Source organism: Magnolia sinica, chromosome 7 (assembly GCF_029962835.1).
Source record: "Magnolia sinica isolate HGM2019 chromosome 7, MsV1, whole genome shotgun sequence".
Taxonomy (NCBI): Eukaryota; Viridiplantae; Streptophyta; class Magnoliopsida; order Magnoliales; family Magnoliaceae; genus Magnolia; species Magnolia sinica.
This window is the reverse complement of record NC_080579.1, coordinates 91960912-91984604: the sequence shown is the minus strand read 5'-3', so window position 1 is coordinate 91984604 and position 23693 is coordinate 91960912. Positions and strand designations below refer to the sequence as shown.

General features: G+C 38.6%; 2 protein-coding genes across 3 annotated transcripts in view; one reads left to right on the top strand and one right to left on the bottom strand.

Annotated features, from left to right (window-relative positions):
- Positions 1–23693, bottom strand: part of LOC131251703 (F-box/LRR-repeat protein 15-like) — a 41342-nt gene that overhangs the window by 14332 nt on the left and 3317 nt on the right. Inside the window, exons 2-13 of one of the 2 annotated variants that reach the window (XM_058252601.1) lie at positions 14947–15205; positions 14721–14853; positions 14401–14500; positions 14107–14304; positions 13732–14002; positions 13545–13643; positions 13357–13445; positions 13161–13260; positions 12888–13058; positions 9509–9661; positions 373–533; positions 87–285 (exon numbers count right to left, since the gene is read on the bottom strand). In XM_058252601.1, the coding sequence (XP_058108584.1) occupies positions 87–285; positions 373–533; positions 9509–9661; positions 12888–13058; positions 13161–13260; positions 13357–13445; positions 13545–13643; positions 13732–14002; positions 14107–14304; positions 14401–14500; positions 14721–14853; positions 14947–15205 (1933 nt within the window). The remainder of the gene's footprint in view (positions 1–86; positions 286–372; positions 534–9508; positions 9662–12887; positions 13059–13160; positions 13261–13356; positions 13446–13544; positions 13644–13731; positions 14003–14106; positions 14305–14400; positions 14501–14720; positions 14854–14946; positions 15206–23693) is intronic. The other variant, XM_058252602.1, reaches the window with a different exon arrangement.
- Positions 11036–12808, top strand: LOC131251704 (uncharacterized). Its single transcript, XM_058252603.1, has 2 exons — positions 11036–11471; positions 12697–12808. Exons 1-2 carry the CDS (start codon positions 11201–11203, stop codon positions 12753–12755), a joined length of 330 nt encoding a protein of 109 aa, XP_058108586.1. The 5' UTR covers positions 11036–11200; the 3' UTR covers positions 12756–12808.

Below are 23693 nucleotides of genomic sequence, written 5' to 3'. Positions count from 1 at the left end.
AAAAGGTGGCAAAGTAGAGAACTTTCCAAGTGAGGTAGGTGGGTGGTGCATGCTTATCTATGCAGGGAATAACATTCATGAATTACCTTCAACTGCAAACAGGATTCAAACACAGGCTGCAAATTCATCAAGAAAGTATATGATAAATCAATCAATGTCAAATGTGGAAGCCGGCGTAATGAGGAGAGCCCGTCAAGACCAATGGATGGGCATGACATCAAGATCAGTGACTCAATGAGTGGGCATGAAGTAGCCGTGGCGGACAAGCAATCATCCTGTAGTTGGCTGGTAAATCAAAGCATGAGTGTCAGCTCGAGCACATATAAGTGATCACCACAAATATATGTATATATGTAGGAACAAGAGTATCACCTACAAAAGGAAGCATCCAGAGATGTCAACCGAGGACAATTGATGGATGCTTGAGACAAAACGCCACAACCTTTTAGCTCTAGACCTGACATGTATGGTGCATCAATCTGAAGAACACTCAACTTGGGGCATATGCCCAGATTAAGTGACCGAAGACCAACCTGCATCAAGTGCTTCAGTTTAGAATGAGCATGAAGACCCACAAAATGTTGCGATGTTTAAAAGCATCAATGGCATTTAGAACTTGTAATCATTTAGGAAGGGTGAAATCTAAATTAGATTGCACCTTCTAATAATACTAATTTTTCAAATAATTGGCAATAAATGAAAATCTACAGCATACGAGATGCATTTTCAATGAGGAAAAGCAGTTATCATTCATTTCTGACAAATCGCATGCACTCTGACAGATGTCATTGCGGATTGTCGACCAACGCCTTTTCAACAGGTTGACCAATTGATTGAGCATGAATATGCAGAGTAGCAGCTTGGATTGTACTGAATCATTTAGTCATGCTGAATGGCACATGCTGGCATCCCACAAAACCTGGATTAAATGAGGCCTGTGAAAATCCACACTAGCTAATAATTTCTGCTTTACCACAACAATGTAGCATATATTTATCCTTCAAAAAAATGTAGCATTTACGGAGCATTTTTCAGTTTATAAATAGGTTCAACACATCTGACCATTCTTCTATAACCCAGATCTATCATCTTAAGCCATATCTCACCATGGTTAAATTTTAAATTAAAAAAAAAAAAGAAAAGGAAAGGACAATGTGATTGATACTATCCTATAAACAAAAGATGAGATTCAAAGAAAAAAACAATGAGACGACATATGATGATGTCCTTGAAAGTATTCCACAGGCACCATTGAGTAGAGAAGCTATCTCGGGAAAAGATTATCTTCATTTCACAAATCGCATGATTACAGATGTCATTGGGATTGCGAAAGTTTTAACATTACCTTTTGAGCTAATTGGGTAACTTGGATTTATAATCATTTGTCATGTGAAGGCACATCTGGCCCCCAAAATGGATTAAATGACCTTGAATAATTAATTGTCCTGCATCACATATATTTATCCTTCAAAAAAATGTAGCATTTACGGAGCATTTTTCAGTTTATAAATAGGTTCAACACATCTGACCATTCTTCTATAACCCAGATCTATCATCTTAAGCCATATCTCACCATGGTTAAATTTTAAATTTTAAAAAAAATAAAAAAATGGAAAGGACAATGTGATTGATACTATCCTATAAACAAAAGATGAGATTCAAAGAAAAAAACAATGAGACGACATATGATGATGTCATTGAAAGTATTCCACAGGCACCATTGAGTAGAGAAGCTATCTCGGTATCATGTTACGTATCACACCCTTGGGATACGGATACGTATCGGTTATTGCATGGGATATATATACAGAGTGCCTATTGGCAGAACTTAGCTTCTTACCCGGCATCGTTGGTTAATTTCTAATAGAGGCATTCTTATTTATTTATTTATTGGGAGAACTAATGAATTTTATTAAGATGAAAGGCTAGAAACAACAAACATTAACAAAAGCTAGAGAAGCCAAACACCCAAAAGGCTCAGTTGGACACAGATTGCAACCGATTTGTGACAAATTGAGAAATTTTGATTTATTTTTTTTTCATTTTTCTGCAACTCGACCCATCTCCTCCAAATATTGAAATCAAAGCTCACAATTCATGATTTTTCATGCAAAACATGAAAAAAATTTCATGCAAAACATATAAAATCATGGATTGGTAACAATTTGGCACTAATTTAAAATGATTTACAGAAGAAAAAAAAATGATCGAAATTTTTTTTTAAAATGCTCACCAGATCGAACATTTGGGATATATCTTACTACTTGTGCGTTTCGTGTCGCACAGATGGTATACAAGATATATCGTGGGATATATCGGCCGATATCATCAATACTTTAAACACCGGTCGTTAGTAATTGAGATGTGATGTTTGGTCCTTCCATCGTTGCTTATGGTGGATCATGGGAGAATGTAGATGCTTATCCTCCATCGTGATAGTTGTGATGTCTATATGTCATCCATCCATTTCTCTTGTGCCCGCCGTGTAATCTAATATACTTCAACCACCCCTCCCCGCCTGAGAAACCTTTAACATCTCATTCTCGATTTTCTACATGAAAAACATGTGCATATAAATAGCTCAGGCTGTATTGGGTTGTGCTAAAATGACTCAAGCCCAAGCCCCACCCAAAAAATGATTGGGCCACACATGCAAGGCCCTAGCCCAGCCTATTGCTAAGCTAGTAGGTCCAAGCCCAGCCCAAAACCAAGTCAAGCTAGTAGGTCAGGCTCGTTAGTTAGGCAAGAGGTAATCTGCCCAGCCCAAAACCAGGCCACCCCTTAATGATAGGGCCCCCAAAGAGGTAATCTGCTTAGTGTTGAATGGATCCCAAGAAGACATTGACATGATTTTATTTTTTTTAGAAGCAACGGGATTATATTAAAAAAGAAGGAGAGAACAAAAGGGGGACTGTTGAGGTAGCAGAACCAAAGCTACAAGCCTAAGAACAAAAAATTAAAATCTCTAAGACCAGGAACATTAGCCGCCCATTCAATTAATAATTTTTTCGCCATTGAACCCACAACTTGCGCCGAAGACTGAGAGTTGTTGAAGCATCTGTCGTTTCTCTCCTTCCAAATAGCGAGGATTGCCATTCTCCACACCCGGGATCTGAGTTTGCCCAGCTTGAAACCGTGCCAGTACACTAACATAGAGGAGGCAGAGGCCGGAATGCACCCGTTAACATTACATCTGTTAAAGAAATCCAGCCGAATCTGGGAGATGAAGGGACATTGGATCAGCAGGTGGTCAACTGATTCCTCATTGTCCATTCAGCATAGACATATGTTAACTAACTGCATTCCTTTCTTCTTCAGATTATCTATCGTTAGCATCCGATTCTTAGCTGCCAGCCAGCCAAAACAAATATACTTGACATGATTTAAGGAAATGTATGACGGAGTGGAAACAAATGCGAGGACCCAATTATTGTCAGGTAACATCGTGAGATTGAATTGAGCTCGTACCTTTCTGCATTGGTTATAGATGAGGTAACGAGGAAATTGAAGGGGTCCTAGGTGTATGTTCTTTGCAGATGACATAGTTTTGGTTGACAAAACGAGGGAGGGAGTAAGCGCATAGCTAGAATAATGAAGAAATGCTTAAGAATCTGAAGGTTTTTAAATTAATCGGACTAAAACAGAGTATATGGAATGCAAATTTCAGTAAGAACGGGTGTGGAAATGAGTAATTAGTTCAGTTGTGACCTTTGACCAAAAAGTACCTTAAAATGACAATTTTTTACACTATCTTTAACTTAGATTAACAAATGTTAGAATATGGGACGTTGAATATTTTAATTATTAGACATTCCCCAGTTGTAAATTGTAATTTTTGAGGGTTTATTTTATTAGTGGGTGGTTTAATTTTAACCGCCCATGGGATGACACTTTTTTTGTGAAAAATGCACCGTCCAGCATACCAACCTGCCCAAATTAATCCACCTCCGAAAGGTTGTGCCTGCCATTGCCCGGCAGAAAGATGATTCTCGAAGTGCGATATCGCTCTCATTTTAAATTGGATTTTTTATGATTCTTGGGTTGATCGCGTAGTACTCTAAAAGATCTACACATGTATGGTTGATACTCTTTTATCACATTTGTGGATTTCACAATTAAAAGGTGTCATACAACTCAGATTTGAAATTTCACTTCAGACTTCCAGGTTTGATTTCTCTAAGAATGGATTGGTGTTTTGCTTGATCTCTAGTACCATCATGTAGGTCTTCGAACAAGCTTTCCAACGGTACCAAGATCTCATGATTCGGATGTCTGTGATGAGTAGTGTGGTCCGTGAGATGGATGGTTCAGAATACTTCCGCATACCTCCCTTTTACATAAATCCCATTTCAAATTTAAGTTGTTTAAATTCAATTTCCCTTCCATGTTGTAGATTATTAAGGACGAAAAGGAAAAGAAAACAAAAAAAAAGAAAAAAGGCCAAGAAAAAAAAAAAAAGATCAAGCTCAAGATTAAAAAAACAAATCCACATGCTTAATTAAAAAACACAATTTTTCCTCCAAATTCCCAAAAGTCCCTCAAGGCCTTTCCCATTTTCCAAAAACCATTGGAATACATGTAGAAGAAGATTAAGGGAGCATGAAAGATAAGGGATTAAAGCCCAGACCAAGAGAAAAAGAACGGTGAATGAATAAGTGGTCCACCGTCTCCTCTGCCTGAAGGCATACAGGGCACCCATTAGGAATGATAAAAGATCTTTTGCGCAAGTTGTCAATAGTAAGAACTCTATTACGGCCTGCCAGCCACACAAAGGCCGCCCCTTGGGAGGGGCTTCGTAGGACCAAACATGGGAAGTGTGGCTGATCTCCCCATCAACTTGGGGAGGCGACAACATGGAATGCAAAGATTGAGAAAAGAAGGCACCACTCCTGGAAAATCTCCAAAGCAGAGTCCTCCACTCCTGGCGAGCGCTCGATCCCCTGCAAAAAGGAGAGCAGAGACAATAAATCACCATACTCCACTTCATTCAAATTTCTTCTACCCTTCACTAAGGCCGGAAAAGAATCCTTGAGCGGAGCACTGCCACACCAGACATCTTTCCAAAAATGAACCTAGTCCTGTCCCTAATAGCAAAGGACAGACCCTTGGCCACCAGCTGGGAAATCCCACCTATAGCTTTCCACAAATAGGAGGCCCTATAGAGGAGTCCCTGATCCACCAACCAGAAGAGGAAATCCCGTACTTAGCTGCAACAACCTTCCTCCACAAACTAGACTCCTCTACCCCAAATCTCCACACCCATTTGCCTACGAGGGAAGAGTTGACAACATCCAAACGCTTGATGCCATGCCAGCTCCTCCTTCCAAAGAATGCTTACTGACATCATCCCATTTCAAGAGACGGAATTTTCTAGAAACCGACCCACCATTCCATAGGAAATCCCTTCTGATTTATCGATGTGTGATAGAACAGATTTAGGGAATCTGAATAGAGAGAGGAAGTAAACGGAGAGATTAGAGAGGGAAGCTTTATATAGCATCATATGGCCCCCTACGGATATGAGCTTGGTTAAATTAGCCTCATTTGATTCCGACAATTTGAAAAGATACTTATCTAACTGATTTCCCTCCATGATCGTGCAAATAAATCCTATCCTTGCAACAAGCAAGAATGAGGATTTTGCCAACTCATTTTGTAAATTCAATTTTCCCTCCATTTTGTGGTTTCATTGCTATTAAATTGTGTTGGTTATGGATGTTTAGGCACTTGGTGCAAGAATAATGGAATTACCATGCTTAAAGAGTGAATTTACCAAATTAGCCTCATTTGCTTCCAACAATTTGAAAAGATTCTTTTCTAACTGATTTCCCTCCATGCTAGTGCAATTAAAATTCTATCCTTGCAAGGAAGAATGAGGATTCTGCCAGCTCATTTTGAGTTTATCCTTTCTAATGCTTTGAATATGCCATGAATTTGCAGCAAATTTTTTAAAAATGTTTTCCCCTTAAAAAATTTTTTTTTTTTTTTTTTTTTTTTAAATTTTTTAAAAAATTTAAAAAAAACCCAAAATTTATAAAATTTTTAAATTTCACTATTTTAAAATTTTAAAAACCCCTGAAAATCTTCCTTATAAGATTTCAGGATTAGAACTAAAATCCCCCAATTTAAATTTTTTGGGGCATTTTTAATTGAAATCCCATTTTAATTTTTTAAAATTATTTTTGGGGTTTTTTCCCCTTTTTTTCCAAAATTTTTTTTTTTTTTTAAAAATTTTTTAAAATTTTGGGTTTCCTTCTATTTTAATTTTTGTTAAAAAAAAAAAATTGCATTTCATTTTTAAAAATTTTCTTTAATTTTTTAATCTTTTTTAAAATTAAATTAAATAAAATTAAAAAATTTTATTCTTAAAATTTAATAAAAAATGGATAGTGTGGAGAAATTAGGGAAATTTTAAAATTTTTCCGAACCAAAATTTTTTAAAAAATTTTTTAAAAATTTTAAAAGATAACTGATTTCCCTCCATGCTAGTGCAATTAAAATTCTATCCTTGCAAGGAAGAATGAGGATTCTGCCAGCTCATTTTGAGTTTATCCTTTCTAATGCTTTGAATATTCCATGAATTTGCAGCAATACCACTGCAAGAGTCTATAAATAGATCTTTCATTTGCTGGAAAAGGAATTGGAAAACTTCAGTCGTGTTTTAGAGCTGTGCATTTGTTTTGCAAATTGTGGCCCACCTGACTAGTGGATCAACCCCAAATTCTTGGGCTAGGGCATCAATACAGTGGTGTCTTATGGATGGATAGGATGAGGATCTCGACCTACGTGCCATGACAGCAAAGGTGTAGTATGTGCATGAGTTGTATTTCACATGTGTGGGCTTAACAAATCTCATCTCTGGAGAAGCCGGGCAGACATGGCTTTCCTATAACCCCCACCTGTAGTGTTGTGGGGCCCACTGCGATGACCGTGTGACATCCACTCTGTCCATCCATTCAGCCATATAATGTTAGGGTATGAATCCAAAAAAGAGGTAAATCCAAGACTTTAAGTGGGCGATGCCACAAAAAAGTGGGGATTCAACCCTCAATCATTGAAACCTTTGTGGGGAAACTGTGTTTCTTATGCATGTTTACCAGACATGCTTTTTCACACGAGCAATTCTCAAGGAATTGTTTCTTGAGAATCAATTATTCTGTTGCTAGAAGTGAAATGATAATCTCTCTCTCTCTCTCTCTCTCTCTCTCTCTCTCTCTCTCTCTCGTGCAATTAACAAAACTTCCAACAAGAAAAGGATTTTTGAATTTATGAGTGCTTTTTGTAAGTTGTAGAAGCAGAAACAATTGTAGGAATGGGAGGCTAGGTGCTACACAAAAAAAAAAAAAAAAAGGATCAAACACACTTAAAGCCTTAAAAAGTGATTTTACAATCAAAATCACAACTTGCGCCAAGTAAATAAGTGAAGGCATAAGCATAGCATAACCCCTTCTTCCTTCATAACCAGATCCCTAACACCAGAATTCTCTGGTAGATCAGATTTTCAAAGTCATTTTTCTACATAATCTGAAATTTCTAACTCAACACACGCACACCAATTGAATGAGCAAGTGGCAACTCCATATTGTTGAATTGAAGTGTAGTATACACTACATATCACACCGCATAATTCATGGGAGCAGAGAGATTGAGAAGGATGTTGCTGAAAGAACTTAGACTTGGATAGATGAATTGGAGATTTTTTTTAAGAGAACTGAAAATTTATTAACAAACCACCCCAAGAAGGGAGTGCCAAGAATTGGAAATGTGGCTTCGGAGTAATGTTATTGCCACATACCAATCAACGTGAAGGGGAGATTTTTATATAACAGCTTCAAATCCAGACATGCTTTATAGGACAGAAAATAGTGCAATCAAAAAACATGCTCATACGATGAATGAAGCTAAAATGAGGATGTTGAGATGGATGACTGGCAAGATGGGGAAGGGTAGAATTAAAAATGATAACATTCAAGGGGACTCAAGAGTAGCACCAACAGGTAATAAAATGATGGAAAGTAGAGTTAGATTGCTCGTCTGCATGCAACGAAGACCAAGAACTATACCGGTTAGGAGCACGTTGGTTCAAATTGAAGGCTCTAAAAGAGGAACGGAAAGGCCTAAGGACATGGATGGAGATGGTATGGGAAAAACAAAAAACTGATGAACAATGGTTTAACAGAGGATATGGTTCTTGGTAGAGTGGAATGGACAGAACAGCATTCATGTAGCCAACCTTAACCAGTTGGGATCTTTGCTGTCGAATCGCATATGCGATCGCATTTTTTTTATTTTTTTTATTTTTTTGAAAAATTTATATTTATATATATATGGGAAAAATTCAAAAAAAATGTAAAAAATTATAAGAAACCGAGAACTTTTCTAAGTTAATAGATAACTAATTTTACATATTTAAAATACATTTGAGAGAGATAAAATCAATTAAACAATGAATTAAACATCAAGTCATCCACGTTTAACAATATAGTTAACAAGAAGTAACAACAAAATCAACAAGCTATTTATTTATTATGGTAGAAAATCAACAAGCTATCTTCCTTGAAACTTAAAAGTGCTTGAATCTTGATCTTCCAACTTCCATGAGAGAGGGAATGTGTGTGTGTGTGTGTGTGTGTGTGTGTGTGTGAGAGAGAGAGAGAGAGAGAGAGAGAGAGAGAGAGAGAGAGAGAGAGATTAAGATCACTTGGAAGTAGGAAATACAATAAAGAGGGAGATTAAGACCACTTGTAATTAAGAAATGTAAGAGAAAAATTGAGTAAGAGAGTTTTGGAGGGAGAATATTGCAAATGGAGGAGATTTGGAAGCCTTTTTATAGACAAAATGTTATTTTTTTTGCAAAAAAATAAAAATTCAATGTGCCATGGCCAATATGCGATCGCATATGCTGTATGCGATCACATATTTTTGCATATGCAACATATGCGATCGCATATGCGATTTGCATATGGATATGCGCATATGCGATTGCACATGACAAATAAGGCTTAGATGATGATGATTGAGGAATGAGATCCTTCTTTGTTTTCCAATTTTATGTTGCATTTGACTACTTAAACCAGAAGACAAACGAAAAATATTTAACATTTTTCCTAACTTTACCCGGAGGTACTACAGAAGCATTATCCAAAATATCAAATGTGTGGTTAATTATTCTACTCAAAATGTGCAGGGATGGTGATACAATATTACATGCAATGGATGACAACACACAAGTTTCATCGACTAAAACAGCATAACATTTAATTGTAGTTGACAGTTACATCAAGCGGAGGATAGATATATGTCCAAACTCTTACATTCTCCAACAAGGAAAGAAATTAATTTATTAATTTTAAGGAAAAAAAATTTAATTAATATTAGCTAACAGGGAAATAAACCAATAGATATCAGTCTATCATAGTATGCAAAACAAAGGTTCTTCATCAATTGCACAAACCATGTAATAAGTAAGGTTATATCTCAGAGGGGGAAGAAACACAGTATCACTTACAGGGCAAAATGATGCTCTTTCAAGATGATCACAACCATCCAGATGAACTTGATCAAGATAAGGACAAGAAAGTTCAAGAGAAGTCATGGCACGACAACCAACCAGCGACAGACTGACCAAAGTACTACTGTTGAATTCCACTCTTGTGAGACTCTGAGCCAAAAAAAAAAAAACAAGGGACACAGCTAAGCAAAATGTTCGTCACCACAAACATATGAACAAGTGATAGTATTAAGCAGTAAAAAACTCTGATCAGAGTCAGACAGCAATTCAGTAAGCAACAATCATATAGATCTCAAACTTTTAGCTCTAAAAGCTCCTACAATGTGTTTCAGTCCTCATTAAAAGGAGGACAAAAAATCAAAATTGACCTTTTGAAGACCAAACTAAGTGAAAAGAAATCAATTGATTATAGCGGATGCAACTAAAGAAAATGATGGAAAGAAAAAAAAATTTACCAAATAAAAACAAAGGTTCTAATTAAAATGAGTGTCATGACAGAGACACAAAGTTTGAACGCCGTACACTAATTATTAAATAAATGTCATTGGAAACTCGCAATTAAAGAACATGGGCTCACAACACACCACACATTTACATACCACAGTACAGGCTACAAACTATAAAAAGGTAGCATGTTTTCCAACATATGGATGCCAATAAAAAGGCAACACTATCGACATTCATGATTTCATTTGTTATCTTCCATGTTGATTTTCTTGATAAAGAAGCATTTAGATCAGCTCTTTGGCAATCTCTACCCCTGTTGCAATGTGTTCTCTTCCAGTAAATTATAAACGAAGGTACCAATCAAAAAAATACATAAATGGCGTTGAGGGCAACACCATGGACCTCTCGAACCAATGGTGTGAAGTAATATTCACAGAGATCAGCATGCTTCTCCACTTTTTGAGGTGTAAGCCTTGTGGGCTGTGGCTCTCATGACATATTCCTAATATGACCAACCTCAAAACATATCTCGAATACACTTCGAAGAGATAAAAAGACATGTCGAAAGGTGGAAAACAGGCAACAATGTGAGGTGCATGTGTATGGTCTATTCTACACAACATTAGAGTCTGGCATTTTACAATACTGTTCAAAAGGTAAAAAAGAAAAGGGCCAAAGAAAATATATGAGAACCAGAAATAGGTAGGGGTGTCAACAGGCCGGGTTAGGGCCAGGCCAAGCTCTGTCCAAGCCCGGCCCGGCTTGTTAAACATAAGCCCGAACCTGACTGGGCCCATGATGAGCTAAAATAGTCGAGCCCCAGCCCGGCCTGGCATAATTATGCAGAGCCCGGCCCGAGCCCGAGCCTAAGCCCAAACCCTCTCAAAAGAAAAAGGAAAAGGGAAAAAAAAAAACCAGAAGAAACAGTGTTGCATCATGAAGCGACGGAGGAATTTGGAGCATACATCATCAGTAATGGCTACAGCAAGTGGTGTGAATGGAGAAGATTTGGCGGTTAGGATTAGGGTTAGGGTTTGGAGCAGGTAGGATTCGGAGGGGTTTTGAATGGGTTTCAGATTTCGGTTCGTTTTGGGGGGGAATAAGAGAGGAGTTCCAATTTTGTTTGGACTTTGGGAGAAATGAAAGAGAAGGGTTCGGATTGTGATTTGATTTGGGTCAGCTTGATTTTGGGAGAAATATGAGAGAGAATTTGATTTGGGTTAGTTTGATTTTGGGGGAAATATGAGAGACGGAGGGAGGAGGAGAGAGGGAGAGAGATTAGATGAGAAGGTTGGAGGTGAGAGAGATCCAGTGAGGGAGAAGAATGGCCGATGGAGCATGGAGGTGAGAAAAAGAGAGGAGAAGAAGGAATCTGTAGAAGAATTGCAAAACCCGCCGGCAGGACTTTGGAAGGCCAAGTCCAAGCCTGGGCCAATTAAGAAACAAGCTGGACTTTTAGGCCTGAACCCGGCCCTCGGGCCTAATACTCTAGCCCAAGCCCGCCTCGAGGCAGGTGATGGGGACATCACGCGCACTCACGCCACCCCTTTTACGCACTTACGCCAGAAGGAGGACTCCACCGTCGATCTGGATTCGTTGACGACGTCCAGGGAGGGCCTCCTACCTAGAAGACGAAGTTTTAATTCAAAAGAGTGGGCCCGTTAGTCAAGAAAAGTCCATCATGCGATCTCATGATCGTGGCCCACCAGTCAGATTGATTTCATATTTTAGGTCTTGCTTATTAATGTTATTTAGAACATCTGGACGCTTTAGATTTTTTTGATTAGTTTTTATTTTGGTTTACTTCATCGCCAAGTAATAGATTGCGCACATAGCGCGAGTTTTGGGGTTTAGGGTTTTCTTATAAATAGGCACCCCTTGTAGCTTTTTTTTTAATTGATTGAAGATTAATAAAAATTCTGCATTTTCCTACTTTCTGAGTTGTGAAGCCTAATTGGGTGCAAAGCCCTCCCTTCATCGAAGGGTTAACTATCTTGGTGCGAAGCCACATCTATCCCGATTCACCCACATCCATCGCCATCTCTACTACCCATCTTCTACCATCCCTTCTTCTCATCACACCCCATCATCTATACTTCGAATCATCTATTGCAGCAATTCTCCTCCCCACAGCAGAATTTCAGAATCTGGCCCTACAGGGGGGCTGAAACTTCGGCGGAGCACCACGCACAAACCGTACATCGCATCGAGCTGAGATTTTGGGGTTTTGGAGTCCATCCCCTGGCCGACCAGGGTCAAGGTGACCTTTTTCTGAATAGTGGGCCCCACACACGTGCAGCTGAGATCACACAAATGTGTGTCTGGGCCATTGTTGTTGTCCACACGTGCAGTACTTCTCTGGTTCGTCTCTCTCCTCTCTTTCACTCCGCTTTCACCCAAAATCCTTAAACCTAACCCTAAATTATTCAAATCTCCAATTTTATGCCCATTTTCTCACCCTAGGGTTCCTTGATTTCAAATTAGTGAATCCCTTAGATTAGGGACTGATTACTATGCATGTATGGATAATTATTTCTTATCTTTGAGTATCGTTTGGTTCATAATTTTTATTGATCCAGCCCTATCATGTGTAGGCCTGGACCCGCATAGATTCCCCTTAATTGAATGTTTGGACTTTCATGTGAGATATGGAATTTGTGTAATTGTTTCTGAACTAACGTGATCTTAAGCCTGAAATCTCGCATATCATATTTAATTTTCATGTCCTGCATCAGCAGGCCAGGCCCAAAAGCCCATCGGGCCTACCCGGTCCATTGATAGGCCTAGAAATAGGTGATGCCATCAACATAGTTTCGAAGATCATGTATTGGCACTAAATTTCCGAACATATGCAAATTTCAATAATAATTAGCACATAGCAAACAATAAATAATACATCAGCATGGATGAAATTGATATAGTTCACAACCTCACAGTTGTCAAGAACCAGTGATCTAAGCATCCGGCAGCCGCCGCCGTCACTAAAAACTTCACAAATAGAGTTTGTCAAAGATCCACACTCTGTAAGATCCACTTCTTGCAGGCTGTGACATTGCAGTGACACTGTGGTCAGACTTTCTTGCTTTTGCAATACCAGTTTCTGCAATGAAAAAGCAACCCATAAGTCCAAAAGTATTACATAACAAACAGGACAAGTGGGAAACGCCAAGGAAGAAATATAGCTTTTTCAGATAATCCACACCTGAAGTGAATTTGATGTGATGTTGATGCGATGGAGTGCAGGGCAATTGGAAACAGTTATGGATGAAAGCACAGGGCTTCTCAGATTTAAATCAACAAATCTACAGAAAGTGCAGTTATATACTAATCAAAATTCAGCATATGGACCACATAAAGATAAACTATCCAGAAAGAGAGACGAGGGCAAAGAATTGTACTTGCGGCAGTGTACAAGACTGATATTCTGCAAATGTGGCAGATCCAAGGAGACAGATGTCAACAGTCCGCAGCAATCAAGATCCAGGTCCTACAATCAGCTTTGCAGTAGTGGAGAACTAAGTATGGAAGCTAAAACAAATAAACCCCACTTAGATGAAACCAAATTCCCAAGGACAACTATTCTAACCTCCAGCATATAACTATGAGATACTGAAGCCATCGAAGCCGAAGTTATACCCTCACAGTTATGAAGCTTCAGATCTGTCAACATTGGTAGTCTCACAGACTTCCAAGATGGGCATGTAATCATGTAAGTTGAAGCAAAATAAAAAAGATCGATACAGTGAAGAAGGCCTAAAAATCACAGGACAGACCTCAAGTGAAATATTTGGACAGTAAGATGCATCGAGAACACGAAGATTAGGACATGAAAGGGCTATATCACGTAGTGTCTCATCACTGACACACGAACAAGTTGACATATCCAAAGATGCCAACAAAGGGCATGATGTTGCTGCCGAACGAATTCCAGCATCTGAAAGTTTGTGACAGGCAGCTATATCCAATTTGAGTAATTGGGGGCAAGTGAGTATGGCATGTGCCATGGTACTGCGCTTCAGTGACAAAGTTTCAAGCTTAGGGCACCTGCAAAGAAAATTACCATGGTTCAGCCCTTCTGGCCAATAAACAACAAAACAACTGCATGTGAGAAGCATAATTTAGACTTCCAAACTTTGCAAGATTTTCACCTGACTGAAATACGGAGCACACGACACCTTATAATTTGAAGATGATGCAACTTATCATGGAACACGGATACTTCTTGAATACCGTTACCAAGAGATGCATCACTAATACTCAAATGGTTCAACGCATGACAATTGGCTACGGCATGGAAAAATGCATCACTCAGTTGCCCTTTACCCAGTATCAAAACCTCAATATTCCTGGAGATCAACCAGCCATATGAGTAACACAACTCAGAGGACGATGACGCAACAGATGTATATTGCTCAAAAATATGTTAGAAAGAAGGCAATTACCGTAGGGAGACCATTGCTTCCATAACAAGCACGTCAATAGCAGGAGCGCCCAAAATATTTACTTCAGTAGCATTCGGGTACCGGTGGCACATGTCAGCAACTGCAAAGACAAAGAACCAGTAAATATTTTTCTGCAATTTGCAGTTTTCAATCATTGAACTTAAAAACCGTGTGAAGTTAGATCCAAAAGGCTTTCCTTACTGCAATTTCTACACTGAATTCATTTTCTTAAATATATCTTTATTTTCAATCAAATAGAAAGAACCCCAGGTCCCCAACACACTTATTCACCATGAAAGAGGCATGGCTAGAAGACATACATTGCAGTGAGGAGATGTTTCGATTTTCAAAATTCAAGCACCTCCAAAAGTCTTCATGAGAACTAGCTGATCTCCATTGCCTACAGACTCTAGCAGCTCGACAGAGATCTATATGTTTCAAGAAGGAGAAAACCTGCAATCACATTAAAGTAAATAAATGCCAAAGCAATCACAGTTTGAAGTAATTAATAACAGCAATTCTTGTATGAAATAAGCTTGAACATACCATGTGTAACAAGTCATCCGTAAGATCCATCCTAACTTCTAAATCTTCCATGTTGGAAATGTTAAACCCATCTCCATCATCATCCACTTCTTCAGTAGAGTCCATGGCCTTTCTGGCATCAGGATCATTTGACATCAAGTTATGGTAAAGGACCATCTCATTTTCAGATGGAACACTCAAATGACAAACATTGTGGTCTCCCTCGGCAAGGGAAGCAGATGCATCAGTGCCTGAAGTTGTAGCAACATAACGGCATGCTCTGTTAAAAGAGTCGTGCACATAATTAGTAGTTTCGAAATAAACAATAATATGTATATGGAAAATTACAAGAAAGCATTCTTTAAAAAAATCCTGAACCAAGTTTACAAGAAATGATCAGGCATAACTAAAGCAAACGCAAAGGATTACTATGCTGAGTACCACAAATGACAAATTCAGAATTAATGAAGCAAAAATGCTACAAGAAGTGGATAACAAATGCAATTCCTACAAATAAAAGTAGATCCAAGGTTTCCTACAAAATGCGTTGCAAAGCAGACAACATTTAATATCAAAAATACCCCTTCTTTAGAGGTGGCTTGTAAACAATTATGAGTTTCACGCCAATGTTGTTAAATTACATAAGCGAGTGTATGCCATCCAACCTGTGTGATCGCTTATGCGATTATGGATAGCATAAGAGATCACACAGTTTTTTTGTTTTTTTTTTTTTTTTGAAAAAATATAAAAAGAAAAAAGATCAACAAAAATTGGGAAATTTATGTTCTTTTCAAAAAGACTTAACTACTCCCATCAATTTTCAAACTAATTTGTGTAATATTACCTATACTAAGTTATTAATAATTAAAAATTAACAACTCACCAACTTATTAATAAAAGCTTGATACTTTTATTGATAAACAAAATCTACATAGTACAATCTATAGATTTACTATATACATTGTTCCCTCTCCCATTGTGGCACATCACCACCGTCAAATAGAGTTGGGCATTGGTCCGGATCGGATCGGAGTGGGTCCAACTCGATCCGATCCGAAATCTCAATAGCCTGACCCGAACTCGATCCGATCTGGGACCGAGTCCGGGTCACTTGACTCGGAACGATCCGATGCATGGTTGGCCTGACACGAACCGAGTTCGACTCAGTCAAGGAAATCGAGTCGGATCGGGTTGGGTACAATTCGGATCGTATGAATTTAATCCAACTGTTTCATGTGGTTTGGTCCACTTCAGCCTTCAATATACTGCATTTTTCTGCTTAAGGCCTAAAATGATATGTCAAAATGGATGAACGGCTTAGATAAAACATATACATCAAGGTGGGCCCCACATGGCTCTGAAAGAACTGTCCGTCTACCGTATCCATGCTTTTACCGGACATTTTCTAGTGTTGACATGCACTGCACGAAAGTGCAGTGACGTGCTTTTCATGCAAGTGCAGCTGTGCAGACTGCATTGCTGACTTGATCATGGGGTATGTGTTATATCCAAACCGTCCATCCATTTGGCGAGCTCGTCTTAAGGCTTGAGACGAAAAATAAGACAAATCTAACTATCAAGTGGACCACACAAATTGTTTAACGGTGAAAATCATTCTCTGCTGCTATTTGTGGTGTGGTCCAAATGATCTTTAGATATCATTCATTTTTTGGATAATGCTCTATAATGATCTCTAAAAATATATGAACGGTGTAGATATAATAAATACATCGTTGTGGGGCCCATATAACTTTGATCTCCTTTGAACCGTTCGTATAACTCGGAGCTCGAGGAGCGCCGGTACTGGAAACGGATTGGCTACTCCCCTTGCCACCAGCCAATCGCTGGTGGTTGGTGCTATGTGGGCCCCACCATATTGTATGTGTTTCATCCATGCCCTCCATCTATTTTTATAAATCATTTTATGTTATGAGAAAAACATCGGACCGAGTCGGATCGAATTGGGGCCAACTCGACTCGGTTCGAAATTTGCAGGACCTGACCCGAACTCGATCCGATCCAGGACCGAATCCAAGCCATCTAACTCGAACCGATCCGAACCCCTGGTGGCCTGAACCAATCCGAGTCCGACTCGGTTAGGAAAACCGAGTCGAATCGGATTGGGCAAGGTTCGGATCGTTCATTTTTTTTTCAATGGTGTGGAAATCATTATTCTCACTGTTTCCTATGGTGCGATCTACTTGATTATTGGATATACTTAAATTTTAGTATCAACCCCTAAAATGATCTGGAAAAATTGATGGACGGTGTGGATAAACCAAAAAAATTCAAGACGGGCCCCACATAGTTTACTCAGTAGGATAAAAACGTACGATAGCTCACACCAGCTATATAGCTTCTCGAAGAAGCATTACACCAGCTGTATAGCTTCCTGAAGAAGCTTTTTAATTGCCATAAGTACTGCTGTCTGTAGCTAGCACTAGCTATATAGCTGCTCTAGGTACGTGTCGTGCGAAGACGAGCACTGACGCTCCGAGTTGTACGAACGGTTCAAAGGAGATCAAAGTTACATGGGCCCCACAGTGATGTATTTATTATATCTACACCGTTCATCTATTTTTTGAGATCATTTTAGAGCATTATCCAAAAAATGAATCATATCCAAAGATCATCTGGACCACACCATAAATAGCAACGGAGATGATGATTTTCACCGTTAAAAAATTTGTAGGGCCCACAATAACGTTTATTTTACATCCAATCTGTTCATAAGGTCACAGGTACATGAATGAAGAGGAAAAACAAATTTCATAAGGTCACAAGTACCTGAATGAAGAGGAAAAACAAATTTCATATTGATCCAAAACTTCTGTGACCCTAAAAAGGGTTTCAACGGTAGACGTTCAATCTCCCACTAGTTTTTGCAGTGTGGTCCAGTTGATGGTTAGATCTGTCTTATTTTGTCTCAAGCCTTAAAACGAGCTCGCCAAACGGATGTACGGTTTGGATATTAGACCCACAGATCTTACTAACATCAATATAGCAGCTATATAGCTGGTGTGAGGTACACCCGCCAATACACTTCCTTTCTACTGCGCACTTGAACATTTGAACTGTTTGCCCGGCATATCAAGGAAGAAGCAACGAACTGCACCTCTTTCTCTCTCTCTCTCTGCAACTCGCATGGCAAAAGAATCATGATTTTCAGCATACCAGCTTAAAACCTATGTAAGTTCTTATCAACTTTCCCTTTTTTCATACATATAAAATGAAATTTATTAGAAACTATAAAATATACACCATATATGGCCCGGATCGGATCGGATCGGATTTCGGATCGGTCTGATCCGGATTGGCATTGATCCAAACCCGATCCGATAAACGGTCGGATCTGCCTGATCCTACCCAAACCGCACCGATCCAGACCATTGGTTCGGTTCGAATTGGGTCGAATCTGGTTGGAGCAGGTCAGAAATGCCTAGCTCTAGGGTACACTAATCTTAGTTGCATCGTGTAACTTGGACCGTCCAATAGATCGATCTATCCAATAGATCGATCTAAGCCGTCCATTAAGTCTAGAACACATTTCAAGTACTACCATGCAAAATCCGCTTCTGGCTCTCTTTTATCGTACTAAGTATACTCTGTTGGGGCCCACCGTGAAAATGCATGTGGTTTATCCACTCCAGATCGGGTCGGATCGGATCGGTCCGGGTAGGTATGGATCCGAACTCGACCCAAAAGGCTTTCGGATCTGGACTACCCTACTCGATCCGCACTGATCCAAGCCGTCGGAACGGTTCGGATCGAGTCGGATCTGGTCGAATCCACCGAATCGGGTCAAGATTGCCCAGCTCTATCGTCAGAGTCATCTCCTTCTTCAACATACACTTCATCTTCTTTTGTTTCTTCGCCATCGATCCGCACAAGTTGCTCATCCATGTCTAATGGTCGGGCATCTTCTTCTTGTATTTCTTCAATCTTAATATCATATCTTCTCCTTGACTGCTAGGGGCAGGCCTCGTCCTACTGCTCGCCTCTCCAGCTCTTCTTCTCCGCCATTGAGAACCTTCGCCAGGTGCCGATCCATAAGCGACGTCTTCAACTTGGGTCCATGTAAGGGACTCGCCGGCAACGACTAGATCCTTTGTCTCCACAAGTCACTCACTGATCATAAAATCCAGGCTTTTAGGATCATAAAATCCAGGCTTTTCTCACCTAGCTTGGATTCTTTCTCGCAACTTCTGGTTATACTGGACAAAAACTAAGTCATTGAAATTCTTTTGTTCGAGGCGATTTCTTTTTTTTGTGTGTGAATTTGCTGCACTAACAATTAGAACGTGTGATATTAGCAATTTAGCATTGAAATTTGAAACTGGAAGTGAATTATAGAACTTTTACGTTGTAAAACTTATCGACTCGAATATACCCCAGTTGCGCTCGCAACCACTCGAAGAACACGTAAGGCCAAGAATTCTCATGGCCAACTTTTGCAGTACCGAATCCCTCCGAGTCGGGTCAACTCCATACATAGACAACCAGTTAGTTGTGCAAATAAGTTTAAATTAGACACTTTCTCACTTAAACTTCTTATATTGTGAGTTGTAGAACTTCATAGAATTGCACACTTACTTGGCAATTTCATACTCCTATGTCTGATAACAATCTCTCTTGACCAAATCCCTCTAGAAGTCCAGCTCCCAATAAGTTTTATCATATTCTTCTTTGTTTAGAACCATTCTTTCTAAAGCGTTTAGAAATCCGACCATATGATAGACGTCTGTCGTAGTCAAATTGGCGGACGCAAAGAATACGACTGGATTAAGGACGTAGGCAGCCAAATACAAAGGGGATGACATTTGGTTGCCCTATGTAGCATTTATAATATTTAGGATGGGTTGCTAATCACGCTTTTTATAGTTGAAGTGTTCCATTATTGGTAATCACGCTCTTTATAGTTGAAGTGTTGAATTATTTTGTTTCTAGCCCTTTCCATCGCATCATAGATATAGCCCATGGGTCGCTTTTCATCACTGTCCACCAATCACAACACACTTACTAAGGGTTCCGAACTTCCGATGATTTTAAGGCATTTACCACTTGAGCCCAAAATTGAGCAAAAATAATGGTTTGTTGGACTAATTTTCCTTCGACCTTCTTTGACCATGGTCCATTATTCTAATCGGCCGACACTACAAAGGGCCTAAGTTTAGCTTTCTTTCAATGTAATCTTTGTAGTGTTAAGAGGACTGTTAAGAATCAGTTCACGGCTGGACAAAGCAACTTGCACCCAAGGTGGCTTCTCATGTGATGGAGACGAAGTGCATGCTTGTACATAAAAATAGTAATTGTCCTAGCCTTAGCAATTACTTTAAGGTATAACCTACCTATATCTTCTAACATTAAATCGACACAATGTGTCGCGCGTGGTGTCCAAAATAAACGTCGTCGCTTCTCCATAAGTTGGCAACCGACAGCTGCATAATTAGTTGTGTTGTCTATGATAACTTGGATAACATATTCCTCTCCTACCTCTTCAACTATACTATCTAACAATTTAAATAAATAATCGCCCGTGTGGGAATGGGCTGATGCATCCACGAACTTTAAAAACATGGTCTCAGTTGGACAATTTACAATGAAGTTTATCACTGTCCGACTGGATCTATCAGTGCATCCATCAACCATTAATGAACAACCATATATTTTCCAACTTTCTTTGTATTCAAAGATAAAGCTTCTAATAAACTCTGCCTTCTTTTTAAGACAACTCTCCCTCACTTCATGATAGAAAGGATGTTTCCAGCCATGTCCAAATTGACCTTTACCCTCAACCATTACTTTAAAAATCTTCATCTTCACGGTGTTAAAAGCTACATCAGCTTGATACAACCACTTTGCAATATACTAAATCGTGGTTTTTCCATACTTCTTCTTGTATCAGTTTTCTAAAGTGGTTTGGGCAAGTCCTTTGCCCCTTCGATCAACCATATCTTCCAGATGTGGTCTACACCACCTATCTATAGGCCCATGCCCACGGGCCCTTTTAGTGGCCAGTCTAGATCACCCTGTGGATGTAGGTGGTGTAGATTCATCCAAATCTACTACATTCATGTCCTCATAAGCTTCTTTCTCCATAAATTCTTCTTGCATGACCGATGTGTCATGTCTTTTTCGAACATGCTTGTCCATATACTCCATGATTTCCCTATGGATTTCGGAAGTAACATTGGTACATGCTCTTGCATTTGCTCCCGATGCATGCACAAGGTGTTTGTTTATGCCGGCCAATACCACTGAAACTTACGTATCCACATAGGTCACACACTACATGGGACTTATCACCGACACTTCGATAGTGCCGGCACTACCAACCCGGGTCATTTAACTTTGGCCTCAAAGTAGAAGATTGGGAAGAAGACATGATGACACTATGTAGTAGCCCAGTAGGATAGACTAGTTGACCGTAGTGTGCATGATACTATGAGTGTGTATTAGAATCTAAGTACTAGACAAACTAATTAGCAAGTAGTACGTACTACTAAGTATTATTTAGTATAGTAAGCAAGTACAAACTACTAAGTAGTAAGTAAATACCACTAAGTAGTATGTAAATAGTAAATATACTAAGAGAGAGAGGGCGGGAGAGAGTGTCACTAGTATGGTTGTAGACTGTGGAGTTACAATAGTAAGAGAGTGAAAGAGATAGTCTCTTGACTCTTCTTGAGTCCTTGGAAGTTGAAAGTTGAAAGTCCTGAAAGTTGAAAAGCTTTCTTCTCTTGAACTTGGAAGTCTTGAACTTGAAACTTGAAAGTCATGAAATCTAAATTCCAAAATCTTGATGTAAATGATCATACTCTTGAATCTTGAATCCTAGAAACTACAAACTAGAGACTAGAAATAAACTAGAAACTAGAAAATTAGAAATAAACTAGAATCTAAAAACTAGAAACTACAAAGTACAAACTAGAAACTACAAGTCTACAATTACAATTTTATAATTTAGAAATTAAAATGAAACAAAATAGAAGACTTTATTGTTGGCTGACTTGAATCTTGAGTATATGCTTGCCACTTGAGAATTGAGACTTTACTTGACTCTTGAGTTGTTGAGTCTCTTGAGTTGAATGAAAGAAATCAAGAATAGATCACACAACACAAATTAGAATAGAGATTAGAATTTAAAAAATTAGAATAAGAGATTAGAATGGAGATTAGAATGAGAGAATAGAAGAGAGAGAGATAGAGTAAATAGTATTAAGTGATTCTTCTTCTTACTTCTTGATCCTAAATCATTGATTCTTGCCTTCAACTTCAAGTGAAAATAAATAGTAAAGAATAAAGATAGGAAAAATTATGAAAGAGATTATGAGAGAATGAGGGCTTTAAATTGATGTATGAGAGCAAGAGAGTATGTATTGAGAGTTTTACTGAGTATATGTTGGAAATGGAGGATGAGGCGGAGGAGGACGTGCCTTTTGATAGGCAAAACTTCTGAAAATCAAAAAATAATAATAATAATAAGTTCCAACAATCAGATTTCTGACCGCTGGAATGCATGTGATCGCATATGCCATTATGCGATGTGATTGCATACCATCGCATATGTCATATGCATGGTTCTATGCGATTATGCGATCGCATATGACCACACTGTTTCACACTAATGATAAATATTACCCGTGGTCCAGAAATACTATCAAACAGACCCAGCAATAGAAATAGCAACAGTATCAGAAATTTTTCTAGAAAGATGAAATAGTCAGGCCACGGAAGCTCCTGCATTCAAATAAGAAACACAAACATCACCTTCTCCATTTTAACACAATATACCTGGGCATAGTAATGTAAAACCTGCAAGTAGAGCAAACCTCTACACAAGGATTGAAAGACCATTGCTGAAGAATGTTGTAAGTGCACAGCCACCACCAAAACACATACCACCAAATACAATAATATCGGATGTGACACAGCCATACAGATGATGTGGTATGAAATATCCAGCAAATTGGGGTTGGCGGCCCGCTGGGCATCCACCCTCCTCTTTCACCCAGGTCTGGTGAAAGAAATGAGAAAAAGAAAAGGACAATGACTGATTATTGAAACAAATAAAGCAACAGTTATATGGGAACTGTGAGAAAAAGCACACCTTCCATCATTTTTAAGGATAAAACATACCTTTCATCATGCTAGAAGGAATTGTATCCTAGTCCACAAAGACAAGTGGCATTCATGATTCTTGCAGCAAGAACCGCATAAAAAAGTAAATAATAATAATAATTAGAAAATAAAGGAGAATGTAGGGATAGAAATGGAAGGACAAGCACTATGCTGACATAACATATCGTATATATGTTATGCATATGTATTTATTACTATATTAAAGAGAATACTCAATAATAATTAGACAATAAAGAAGGCAATATAGGAATAGAAATGGATGGATGAAATAAGCATTATGCACACGTAACATGTTGTACATATGTTATGTATATGTATCTATGACTGTTAAATAGAATACTCAGTTGATACCATTTATTCTTATATTCATACCAGTAATTTAATGAATAGTAATAACTAGAAAATAAAGAAGATAGTGCAGGGATGAATGAACACTATGCCAACAATAAATGTTGTATAAATGTCATCTATATGTATACATTACTATATTAAAGAGAATACTCGGTTGATAGACCCATGGCAATTGAATGTCATACCGTTATGCCTACACTGCCCTCTACCATCTATATTTGGTACTTAGTGGTTTCCATTGCTTTCACATCACCATAACTCCAAAATGCTCCAGC